The 12432-nt window shown below is 36.4% G+C and overlaps 1 protein-coding gene across 1 annotated transcript; it reads right to left on the bottom strand.

The window, feature by feature from the left end:
* Positions 1-4: 4 nt before the first annotated feature.
* Positions 5-1021, bottom strand: LOC114695982 (olfactory receptor 4M1). The gene has a single exon (XM_028873498.1). It carries the CDS (start codon positions 990-992, stop codon positions 51-53), a length of 942 nt encoding a protein of 313 aa, XP_028729331.1. The 5' UTR covers positions 993-1021; the 3' UTR covers positions 5-50.
* Positions 1022-12432: the final 11411 nt, after the last annotated feature.

Raw genomic sequence — 12432 nt, 5'->3', positions numbered from 1 at the left:
ATTACCACCACTTCCTACTTTCACAGAATGTAAAATATATCATTTATTTTTCACTTTTCTTTACAAAAAATATATCTATTCACCAACTTCTTCATGGCTCCCTTTACTTCCTTGTTTCGCAATGTGTAGATGATGGGGTTGAGTAAAGGGAATATCACAGTATGAAACACAGATACCACTTTATCTAGAGAGAATGAGTCAAATGGGCGAGCATAAATGTAGATGGATGGTCCAAACATTAGCACTACTATGGTGATGTGGGAATAGCAGGTGGATACGGCCCTGCTGGTGCTCTCACCTGAACTTGAGTGTTTCTTGAGCATGGCCAGAAGGAAGGCATAAGACATTAACAGAGCAATGAAGCACACGACAGAAATCAGGCCACTGCTAAAGATCATCACCAACTCCTCAGGGAAAGTATTGGCACAGGCAATCCGTACAACTTGTGTGATGTCACAAAAATAATTGTCTAATTCATTGGGCCCACAAAACGGGAGTCTAACAATGAGGGCCACCTGTATTATAGAATGGACGAAGCCCCCTGTCCAGGAGAGAGCCACTAAGACACAACAGAGACGTCGGTTCATGATGGTAGCGTAGTGGAGAGGGCGGCAGATGGCAGCGTAGCGGTCAAAGGCCATCACCGTGAGCAGGAACATCTCCGAGGCCCCAACAAAGTGCAGAAAGAAGAGCTGAGCAATGCACCCACCAAAGGAAATGATCTTCCTTTCCGCAAAGAAGTCTACCAGCATCTTAGGTGCCGTGATAGAGGAGTACCAAATATCAAGAAAGGCGAGATTAGCCAGCAGGAAATACATGGGAGAACTCAGATGGGGATCAAGCCTGATGGTACAGATAATAAGGATATTCACTGGAAGTATAAATAAATAGAAGGATAAAAATATAACAAACAAGACTAGCTGCACTTCTCGAGTCTGAGATAGACCAGTGAGAACAAATTCTGTCACGGTGGTGTCATTTACCGGCTCCATTTCTTCAAATAATTCTTCATTGTAGCTATGGAAAATCAAAGGAAATGTAATGACTCCAAATAATATTTAATTAGAATTTTATCAAAGTTTTAATATATTCTTATCATTAAGAGATCGCATTATGGGGGGCTGGAAGATGGCTCAGTGCTCTTGCAGAAAAACCTCAGTTCAGTTCTCACCACACACACAGCAGCTAATATTAATCTGTAATTTTAGTCCCAGAGTACCCAGCCTTCTTTTCTGGTCTTCATGGCACCAGGTGTGCGTGGGGAGGACAGACACATAGGCAAGCAAAACATCCACACACGTAAAAATAAAAACTTAAAGAGATGGTATTATATCTTTGCTTTCCTCATTTCATATTTTAAAAAAACAAGATACAGAAAGTAAATGATGATCTCATAAATGACGCATTACTGAAACCATATGAAATATGTCACACACTGAAAAACCTACTTCAGGACAGTGTCAAATACTTGAAAGCCAAATCAACTTCTTAATCTTGTAAAATTCTATTTTTTACAAAACTCATTGGCAATCTTTTCTTCAAATATCTACCCTTCCTTTAAATACTCAGTTTAGCTGGGCAGTGGTGGCACCCACCTTTAATCCCAGCACTCAGAAGGCAGAGGCAGGCGGATCTCTGTGAGTTCAAGGCCAGCCTGGGCTACCAAGTGAGTCCCAGGAAAGGCGCAAAGCTACACAGAGAAACCCTGTCTCAAAAAAAAAAAAAAAATAGTACTCAGTTTAGTAAACAATATGTGTGCTGACTTTTAGAATTATCCAATATTTAGACTGACAATTGGAAATGCAGCCTCTTCTCTCTAGATCATTTTGGAAAACTAAGCTTGTATCCTAGTATTAAGTTCACTGATCTTTCAGTATTTTGTGGCTTTTAGCTTATTTTATCATTTTTAATTACAAGGGTGTGTGTTTGTGTGTGTGTGTGTGTGTGTGTGTGTGTCCTCTTATAGAGCACCAAGCACCACTGAGCTTTCTCCCCAGCTTCCAGTACTTTAAATTGTATAAAAATAACTCCCATGATTTTATATGCAGTGAATGAATAACCAAAATTTTACTGCTTAAGCCTTGGTGAGAGGTAAACAGAAAAAAAAAAAAACAGTGATGCAGGCTGTGCATGTGAAAATACTCTCTCTCCCCCTCCTCTCAAAAAGAAAGAAAATGACAATTAAAACAAACAAAAATACCAAAAAACACCCAAACAAAACAAGATGAAACAAACCCATGGAAAAAACAAACAAACAAACTTAAAGTCCATTTGTATTGGCCAACTACTTCTGGGCATAGAGCATGACTGAAGTGTAGTTAGTATACCCAGTGAAGTTGGGTGGATAGAGAGGGGAGCTCCCTCACCTCTGGAAGGTGTTGGGAGAGGAGAGAAAAAAAACATGATCAAAATATATAATGTGGGGAAAAATTAAATAAAAAGAAAGTCCTCTGCCTGCAATCAAATCCTCTTTGCTCATCACTACCTCCACTATGAAGCTGACCTTCAGAAAGGGTAGGAAGAAGGGCCAGTCACCTGAGAAACAGGTATGCTTGCCATCGTAGCACAGGATCATACTGGTTAGTTCTGCCATTTCCAAGAGGAAGTAAGAAGAAAATCATCCCCAAACTTCTGCTTAAGACTCAATATTAAGTGCAGCACTACTGAGAAAGAAAACCTATCAAATAAGAAGAAAACAGTCAAGCCAAAGTGTGGTAGCATGTGCTTGTGAGCCAAGCTTGGGAGACTGAGGCAGAAATATCACACGTCTGAAGGAAGACTGTGTTACATAGAACATTAAAGGTCAACGTGTGCTATAGAGCAAGAGCCAATCAACAGCAACAAAGAGAGGGAAGATGAGATGTTTGCTTTCTAAATATGCTTTCTCTTCCTCATCATCAACAGCCAGCTGCAACTAGGGTGTTACTTGTGTTTCCTAGTGTGCTACATAGTATTGTATTCCTTCTGTTTTGCTTAGATGAAAGTAAGTATAAAACACAAGTTAGAGTTTTATCAAACCAAGCGGATGTGACTGATTCTTATAGACACTGCATACATTGTTAATTAAAGAAATCTGATGTTTCTTCCATGGGGCCTACTAAGTCATCTTATGCATAATGACAGTAAGCAGTGTGTGACTTTCAATGATACAGCATCTCTGTTTTAAAAAGAAAGATAACAGGTGGGTACAGGAAGAAAGGCCAGAGCTTTCCAGAAAAACCAAAAATATTCAGAAAACTCAAGCGTGTGATACTGTTTAGACAAAATGTACCTGTCTCCATTCATGGGAAACCCAGTGTCAGCCTCAGTGAGTTACAAATCAATCACACTTACTGCAACAGAGAAATTTGAGTTCAGCTTAGAACAATTTCAATCAAAAGAAAAGTACTATTCCAGCTTTCAACACTAAGCCATCTTAACACATGTTAACCCCCAATGACATATTTCAGGAGATTCAACACAGTGGTGGTTTCTCTTTTAAGGGCAGCCCACGACCTTTCTAGTATTGACACAGCAAGCATGTAATAATAATATCACACTGTGCTCATTTGTAGTTACTGCGTGAACCTAGAGTTTCTGACCATCAAGAAGACCTCCACAAAGAGCATCCCGCGCATCCTACTGTGGATATTCTGCTCTTAGGAAAGCAGATGAAAATGGTGAATTTAGTAGTTCCTAATCAAATGACTTCTCTCTCAATGAGGAAAAGAAAAGAATATCTCAAAGAAGTAAACACTGTTACAAGATGCTACACTTTTTAGCATTTTCATGGGAATCACAATGCACTTCTGATGGTTTGTATGTCATCTAATTTCTCCTGTGGCCTGCTCTGTACTCTCCATCAAATAAGAAACAGAATAACTGTAAATGATCAAACTTGGAGCTGAGGAGTTGGCTCTGTAGATAAAGCACTTACTACACACTTGGAAAGTCAGGAGTTCAGATCCACAGAACTCACATGAAAAACAAGCAGAAGCGGTAGCGGTACCTGTAATTCCATCACTCGGGAGGTAGAGATGGGAAGATTCAGCAAGAGACCATACCACAATAAATAAAGCAGTTGGCTAGTGGTATGCACCATGGGAAAAGGCACTTGTCACCAAGACTGACAATCTGAGTTTAATCATCAAAATACAGTTGATGGAATGAGAGAGACAATTTCTTCAAGTTGTCCTCTGACCTTCACAGGAAGCAAGTCATAGCACATGTGTGTGCGCGCACACACACATGCACACACACACAGTGAGAGAGACAGAAACAGAGAGAGACAGACAGAAGACAAAAAGATGCACACACAAAATAAACAAATGTAAAGCTAATTTTTAAAAGGTGAAGAGTGATCAAGTAGGATATCTATTGCCAGCTTCACACCTCCACATGCACATATCTGCACACACATGTGCACCCTGGCATACATAAACATGGATACAAATGCACACCATGCATATCATACATTCATACACATGCAAAAAAATTGACACAAGCAAAACAATATAACCGAGAATAAGTCATGCAGCTTGCAATAATAAAATTAAGTTTTAATTGCTTCTCATGTATTTCATAATAAACTCTAGGAGATTGCTTAATACGTTTAAATTTTAGGACTGTCACTCCAGGTGCTGTGTGACAGAAAGAATGGGAAAACACTTCAGGGAAACGTGGGCTGCTAAATGGAAGACAGCAACAGCTATTTAGAACAGTGAATATCTTATTTAGAAAATATTTAGGAGACACAACTGGCAGGATTTAAAGTGGATTCAGCGTTACTATTGCTACACTACCAAAGCTAATTAGACATTGATATCATAACAGTAATTTTACAAAATGTATCTTCTGTGTGTAAAACAGGGCTCATTTGGCGGCTTACTGAGACCTTAATACAATTGACCTGGATCTTGCCATAAAATATATTCATGCTCTGCCACAGTCTAAGAAAGAATGGGCACTGTGCCAGTAAAAATCCATAGCCAGGAATCATAATGTTTGTGAGCAATTTTTGTAGGAGATAAATCATGCTTAAATGAGTCAGGGCATTTTCCTTGGACTGCCATGTAATTATTCTAGTATTTACTTCCAAAAAAACTAGAAAAGTTGAGTTTTTTTCTCCATCTTGTATCCACTTATCTTTGATCCCCAAATTTCTAGATAAAGCCCACTCTTCTTGAAAACACTTGGCAAATGTCTATTCTTTATTTAATCTTCAGGGATGTAGTATCTAGAGGATGCCTATGAAGACAACTAGGGACACAAAGTCCTTCCCCACAGGTGAGTGAACTGTGAGACCTCCTTAAGGGAACCAATACTTTGGGGAAAAATAAGAGTTTGTGTAGAAATTTGTCTTGCTAACAATGTAAACCCTATTCATGTTGCTTGCATGGAATATGAGGAGTCTATGGTGGCCAAAACTGAGACTAGGAAAATGAACAAAAAGAAAGAAGGGAAATGAAATGCTGTAGTAATGCAGGAAAAGAAATCTACAAATCCCTTTTTTTCTGAAAATAACATTACATTATTATAGGTTACACACCTGCCAATAAGTAGGTTAAAGTGTTTCAAAGAGATAAAATATTAACAGCTCCTTTCCAGTGTTTTTTTTTTTCCTGAAAAAGCCTCTCCAGAGGACAGAAGGCATGTTATCCTTTCAAACCTGCTGGTCACAGGGACAATGATGAAAGCATGTAGTGTGATGTAATAACTCTCAAAGGGGTGAAGTCAGCGGGCAGGAATAACATTGGTAAGTACATTAGGAAGGCAGAGATATATAGAGACAGAAAATTGTTCTCAGAGACTGATAGATGCTAAAATACATAATAACATAATACATTTAAAACAGTGGGGTGAAGAATCAGGGGAAATCATTATTTAGAGACTTTATTCGGTCTTTATAGTTCTAATCAATGTCTAAATATCACCTGCAGATACATATACATCACAGTATGTACTTTTAATGTTTCAAAAGCTTTGCAAGTAAATAAGTTTAAAGAACTGTGGGTTAATGTACAGGGGTTCCTCAGTTCTCTAGTTTAGGGGACAGAGTCTTGAGCAATAATTGAAATACGTGGAGTCACAGTAGGGCACAGCTAACAAAATCTTGAAGGTTGAGAATATTAGTCAGTCAACTGTCAACAATTTCTCACTGTCAATATAAATAAATTTAACAAATTTTTTTTTTGGTTTTGTGAGATAGGGTTTCTCTGTGTAGCCCTGACTGTCCTGGAACTCATTCTATAGACCAGGCTGACCTTGAACTCAGCAATCAGCCAGCCTCTGCCTCCCAAGTGCTGGGATTAAATGCGTGCACCACCACCACCAGGCTAAGATTTTAATAGACTTTTAAGGAAATTTTTTTGTCTAAAATTTAATGTTCTATGAAAATAAAATCTCAGTGAGAGTAAAATCTGGAATGGTAAATTAAGAATTATTAGGTTAAAGTGACCATATGGACAAGTAATGGTGTGCTCACCACTGTCAATACGCACAACACCTAAAGAAGTCAAACTGATTTTCCTGCTCTTAGAATGCTGAGCTTGCCTATGGTATTATGTGACACATTGGGAGAGAGTTGCAAAAGCACATTCACTATATAGAGGGGTCTGTGAAGACTTGGGAACCATAAATATTATAAATAAACCAGTAGCAGAAAATATTAACATGCAAAATTTGCTTGGTGTATATATACATAGCACACTTGGTAGGAAGAAAGCATAAGAAGAAAGATAAGAGAATTTCTGCTTTTAATCTGACATGTATCTCAAACCTACACATACACAAATATACAAATAGAAGAATAAAATTAGAAAATCATTGTACATATGGAGACCTGTGTCTTTATTCTAACCACAACACAGCCATTAGGTGTGTAACCTTTGGTTATTCATTTATCTGTCTCTGTCAGAGTGAGTCCCTCTGTAGAATGGGATAATAATCATACCTACCTTTGAGGCATTATTACCAGAATAATGAATGCATGCATGTAAATTTTTAAAATACCCAGCAAGAGGGGCTGAAGAACAGCTCAGCAGTTAAGAGCACTTACTGCCCTTGCAGAGGATTCTAGATTGGTTCCCAACACTCACAACTGGCAGCTCACCGCATCCTCATACAACGCCAGCTTCTTTGGCCTCCATGGGCACCTGCACTCATGTGCATATAACCCCATACAGACATTATATATATAGCATATATAGCATATATAAAATATATAGCATATATAGCATATATGTCATATTATATATAATATATTAAAATAAGATAAAATAATTTTTAAAATACTAGTACATAACTGAAACAAATTTTTGCTATCATTCCCCTTTCTTTTTATTTCAATTTTCAGCAATATTTAATCTTTGAAAATTTCATACATATTTATCTTTTAATTTTTTATTTACTTTTATTGAAAATATTTTTCATACAATATATTCTGATCATATTTTCCCCTCACTCATCTCCTCTCAGATCCTCCCTACTTCCCCCACCCATCCAACTCCACATCTTTCTTCTCTCTCTTTAGAAAAACAACAGGCAAATAAGTCTAAGTCATAATTCAAAAAAAAACCACAAGAAATACACACAAGCATACACATAAAAAACAAAATCAGAAACCCTAATATACACACAAAAGACCAGCAAGGTAAAAAAAAATGCCCAAGCAAAGCAATATGAGACCAAAAAGAATACAAAAGTATCATTGAGTTTGTTTTGTGTTGGCCATCTACCGCTCGGCATTGAGTCTACCCCAGTGTGGTTAATATAACCAGGAAGATTCTGTTGGAGAAGGCTAATTTGAATATGTTTTAACTGAAATAGAAGTACATCATTTCCAACCCTTGCTCAGGGTTGCTTTTTCTCCTTCCCTTTCCTCTCTCCAGCCCCTCATAGCTACCCTCCTTCAAAATCCTCCCCTGCTACCCACTACTCAAGCTGATAACTTCTTTTATTATTGTTGTTGATAAACACACATATATATTCATATACATATATACATATTCAAATGTGTGTGTATGCGTGTGTGCTTTTGTGTATTTATATCCCCTTTCAAAGTAAAGTTCAACATGGAAACCATCATCCACTCCTATGATTTCTGAAATACTACCATTTGATACCTGTTTATATTTCTCTGTATTGAAATACTACCCTTGTATCTGAAAATTGACAGTCTGAAAAGCAGCTTAGAAAGCAAATTGAGGGCATCTGACTTGTGTACACCAGAACTTCCCGGTTTCTGAACCCATAGCCATATGTGACAGCTAATCATTCATTATTGTTCAATCCCTCAGCGTCAGTCAGAAAGCTTTCTTTCTAAATGTCTGAATTTTGGCATGAATCATTTATAGAAAGCTCCATAGAGATATTAACTGGACTCTGATAGCAACAATCTCCCCACATCTTCAATAAGATTTTAACTAATTACATTATAGTATTCCAACTTTTATTCTGGCAAAAATATAATGGAAACTTGGTCCCTTTCAGCCAGAGAGCATGTCCATGTCTAGCTGGAGCTTGGCATAATTCCTTGGACACAGGGTTGCTCAGGGTTTTTACTTTGTGAAGGGGTAGATAATTAAGAGGATTTCTTAAATTGGTGAATGAATGAGTTTGAGAAAAAATTGCAAATATTTACAAACCTGTTTGCTAACTCATTTAGTCTCTCCTAATTTGATTTATATTCTAGAATTTTCATTTTAAAATACCTGTACTACCAACATTGGTTCAAGCAAATATCTTTGACTTTTTTCTCATTTACATTTAAGTTACTAGTGTTACTGATTCCAATACCTTCAGATACAACATCACAGACACCACTTCTTTATGCTAGATACTTTCTTTAGGTTTTCTGCTTCATAATTCTGTTCTAACAGAATTTTAAAAGTTATTTCTATCAATATATTCATGCTGTCTAAAAATTAAAATGATTTATATAAATATTGTATCAGTATGTTCCACCTACCAACTATTTTGCCAGCCTGGATATGATCAGAGCCTACAAACAGCAGGTAGGAGATTCCTCTCCTCATACCCACAGAGAGGCTGTATTGTCTATATTCTGGTATTTATCAGCTCTTGTCCTGATGTGACTATATGCTAACTAACATCATGGGATGTAACTCTGAAAATCAATTCTCTGGGGTCTAGAGATAGCCAAAGTGGAAGAAAGCACCAAGGGAGTCATTTAAAAGTTGGTGGATGGTTCATCGTTGAGAATAGAAATACATTTTTCCTCACAGAACAAATAAGTGGCTAATTTCCCAGGGTTTGGGTGGCACTGAACAATACATATGATAATCTTTCTTACATTTTTGGTTGTGAGCCTAGCCTTTCACAGCCGAGGCATCCCTCTAGCCTTATGATAATCTTTCTAATTTCTCTGTGTCAAAAGACTTCTTCACCTGAAGGTGTTGAGTACTTGGGAAAATGGAAATATGTCCGAGTACAATCTTAAGACTGCATAAATCATTTAAAATTATGTTTTTTTAATATTTTGTTGTGCTTTATTTATTTATTTATGTGTATGTGCACATGCATGCACAGCACACAGAAGTCAGAATACAACTTACAGGAGTTCTCTCCTTCCACCATGTAGGTCCAGGAGTGTGCAGCAAGTGTCTTTACCCACTGGGTTACCTTAATAGCCTTTACCCATGGTTTTGATGAAATCATGTGTACTAAATCCTTAATATAAACTGTATCACTAACTTTATTCAATGTTTCTACTTATGTACAGTAATTATCTACATCTCAGATATCATTGTAGGCACAAGGAATACAATGATTAGCAAAATAAGGATAGTCAAGAAATTGAACTACAATTCTCAACTGTCTGTGAAACTACAATAGGTGTCTGCATCTGTCACATAAAAATACTGGGTTTGCACTGAAAATTTCCATTCTACACATAGAGGCTGTGGATTCAGAGATAAATGGGTAGTTATAGAAGAGCAGAGGTTGTTGAGCTAATCCACACCCCTCAACAAGCTGATGATGCAGAAAAATGTACTGTGTATATTACATACATATATTTATATATGCACACATAAAAAGTATTAAGTGAATATCTGATTAAATTGTATTTACTATGTGTGTAATCTCAATTGCCACAGCATCACACTAATTTAATGACTCTCTTACAGAGTTATGTTTAACAAATTAAATGTTCTGTGATAGAAACATTGGGTTCTAACTCAATTTTATTCTGTCAAACTGATCTTAATCTGACTCTTTTGTAAATTATTCTCACAGTATTACTTAGTTGAAGTTGAATTAAGATAAAGTAATCAGTATGAGATTGATGAAATTAAGAACAAAAAATAGTAAGAGATACATTTGACAGAAGACAATAAATTTACAAATGTTCCACACGACAGTATAAGCTTGACAAGCTCAGTCGCTCATTTCCACCCAGTACCAGAGATGCTAAGGCTGGACGATTACAGCAAGCTTGAGTCCAGTCAGGGCTAAGTAGCTCTAGACAAATCTAAGCTATAGAATGGGACTTGCTTTCAAAACACAGATATACATATATATAGTCTTAATTTAATTTTAAAATTTAATAAAAAAGTTACCTTTCATCTTATTGTATTGGCTATTTATATAAAGTTTGAACAATAAATATGATAGATCAAGCATCCATTCTGCTTGTATGTGTATTTTAGAATGCTATCATTCACAATATTTTGATCAACATTAATAAGAAAAGTAATTATTCCCGTAGAGTGTAACAGTAATTCCATAAATAAACCCAGTAGATTTTTATTGTTTGAGAATTTCATACATGTGCAAAATTTGTTTTGATCAAATCCATCCCTACTCCTTCCTCTCTAACTTCTTTTATCCACCCAATAATATTTCTTCTCCTTCATCTGCAATGATTTCTAAACCTTTGGAGAAGGTGTGGGGTTTAGATGCCCTCTCCACACTCTACTACCCTTTATACTCTGATCAGTTGTACCTTTCTGTGCTAATCACCATTTATTACAAAAGGAATTTTCTCTAATAAGAGATCAGAACTGAACTTATCTACGGATAAAACCATGGAGTATGTTCATGTTGGCCAATTACTCCTGGTCATGGGCCCTGCCCTGAAGATAGGTTGATATACCCTGTAACATTATAGAAAAAAATTGTGGGGGTATTGTTTGTTTGTTTTTACTGATTTCATCATCATCATCCTCTTCCTCCTCCTCTTCTTTGTTGCTTTGACTTTCTTTGTGTGTGTTTGTTTTGTGGTTTCTTTTTCTTTTTTTTAAGAGAAAAAAACATAAAGTTCAGTATAAAAACAAGGGTTTAGAAAGTATTTTTAACTGGGCGGTGGTGGCGCATACCTATAATCCCAGTTCTCGGGAGGCAGAGGCAGTGGGAACTCTGTAAGTTCGAGGCCTGGTGTACAAAGTGAGTTTTAGGACAGTCACAATGGGTACACAGAGAAACCCTGTCTTGAGAAAAAGAAGGAAGAAGAAAGAAAAAAGGTATGTATATGTATATGTGTGTGTGTGTGTGTATAATAAAGCATCTATTAAAAAAGAAAGTAGTTTTATACGTCATCTACCAAAATAATAGTAATAGGTTCTTCCCTAGGGATTATAACCCAGCTACAAATTCTTGGGCAGGTTTACAATACCAAGCATGAATTTCATCTTGTGGTGTGGACCTTAAATCTATTATCAGAAAGTAGTTGGTTACTTTCATAACATCCAAGGAAGCTTCCAAGATAGTAAGTTTCCAAATTGTTTTTCCAAAATCATTATTGTTAGCTACCTTTTTGCATATCTCCTCCTCTCCCCATCCACTCACTCTCCTACTCACTTAAATCATGAATCCAGTAGGTTTTGTCACTGAAGTATTACCAACCAAAGGTTATCACATAGCCTAGACGCCTGTCACCAAATAAAATAACTCTCTGGTTGCCAACACCAAAACATTACACACACACACACACATCATATATATGTATATATGGTGTGTGGGTGTGGGTGTGTATGTGGGTGTGATATATATATATGTGTGTGTGTGTGTGTGTGTGTGTGTGTGTGTGTGTGTGTGTATGCATGATATATATATATATATGAATTCCCTGACAGCTAATTCAAAATAATTATTCTAAAAATGTTCATGAGTTACAAGAGAATGGGAATAAACAAATTAGAAACTCAACAAAAAGGTCAAAAGCATAAAAGGGAGCTAGTTAGAAAACTTTAAGACTAAAGAAAATAATAAATGAACTAAAAGATACGTTAGAGGTTTAAACAACTATAAATAATAATAAAAACTAAGTGAAGGAGAAGATAGCTTATCTGAAATCATCTCAGATAAGAAAATTATATCAGACAAGAAAAAAGAATGAAAAGAATTAAGAAAGGCTAAAATATCAATTGATTATCATCACAAATTGATAATATACAATTCAATAATTTCAAAATAGAGAAAATAATGAGTAAG

Source organism: Peromyscus leucopus, chromosome 9, assembly GCF_004664715.2.
Source record: "Peromyscus leucopus breed LL Stock chromosome 9, UCI_PerLeu_2.1, whole genome shotgun sequence".
NCBI lineage: Eukaryota > Metazoa > Chordata > Mammalia > Rodentia > Cricetidae > Peromyscus > Peromyscus leucopus.
Note: the sequence above shows the minus strand (reverse complement) of the source record. Positions and strands in the feature narration are given on the sequence as shown.

What these genes read in the sequence shown, in the direction of transcription:
- LOC114695982 (XM_028873498.1), bottom strand. Translation starts at nt 992, where the DNA reads ATGGAGCCGGTAAATGACACCACCGTGACAGAATTTGTTCTCACTGGT.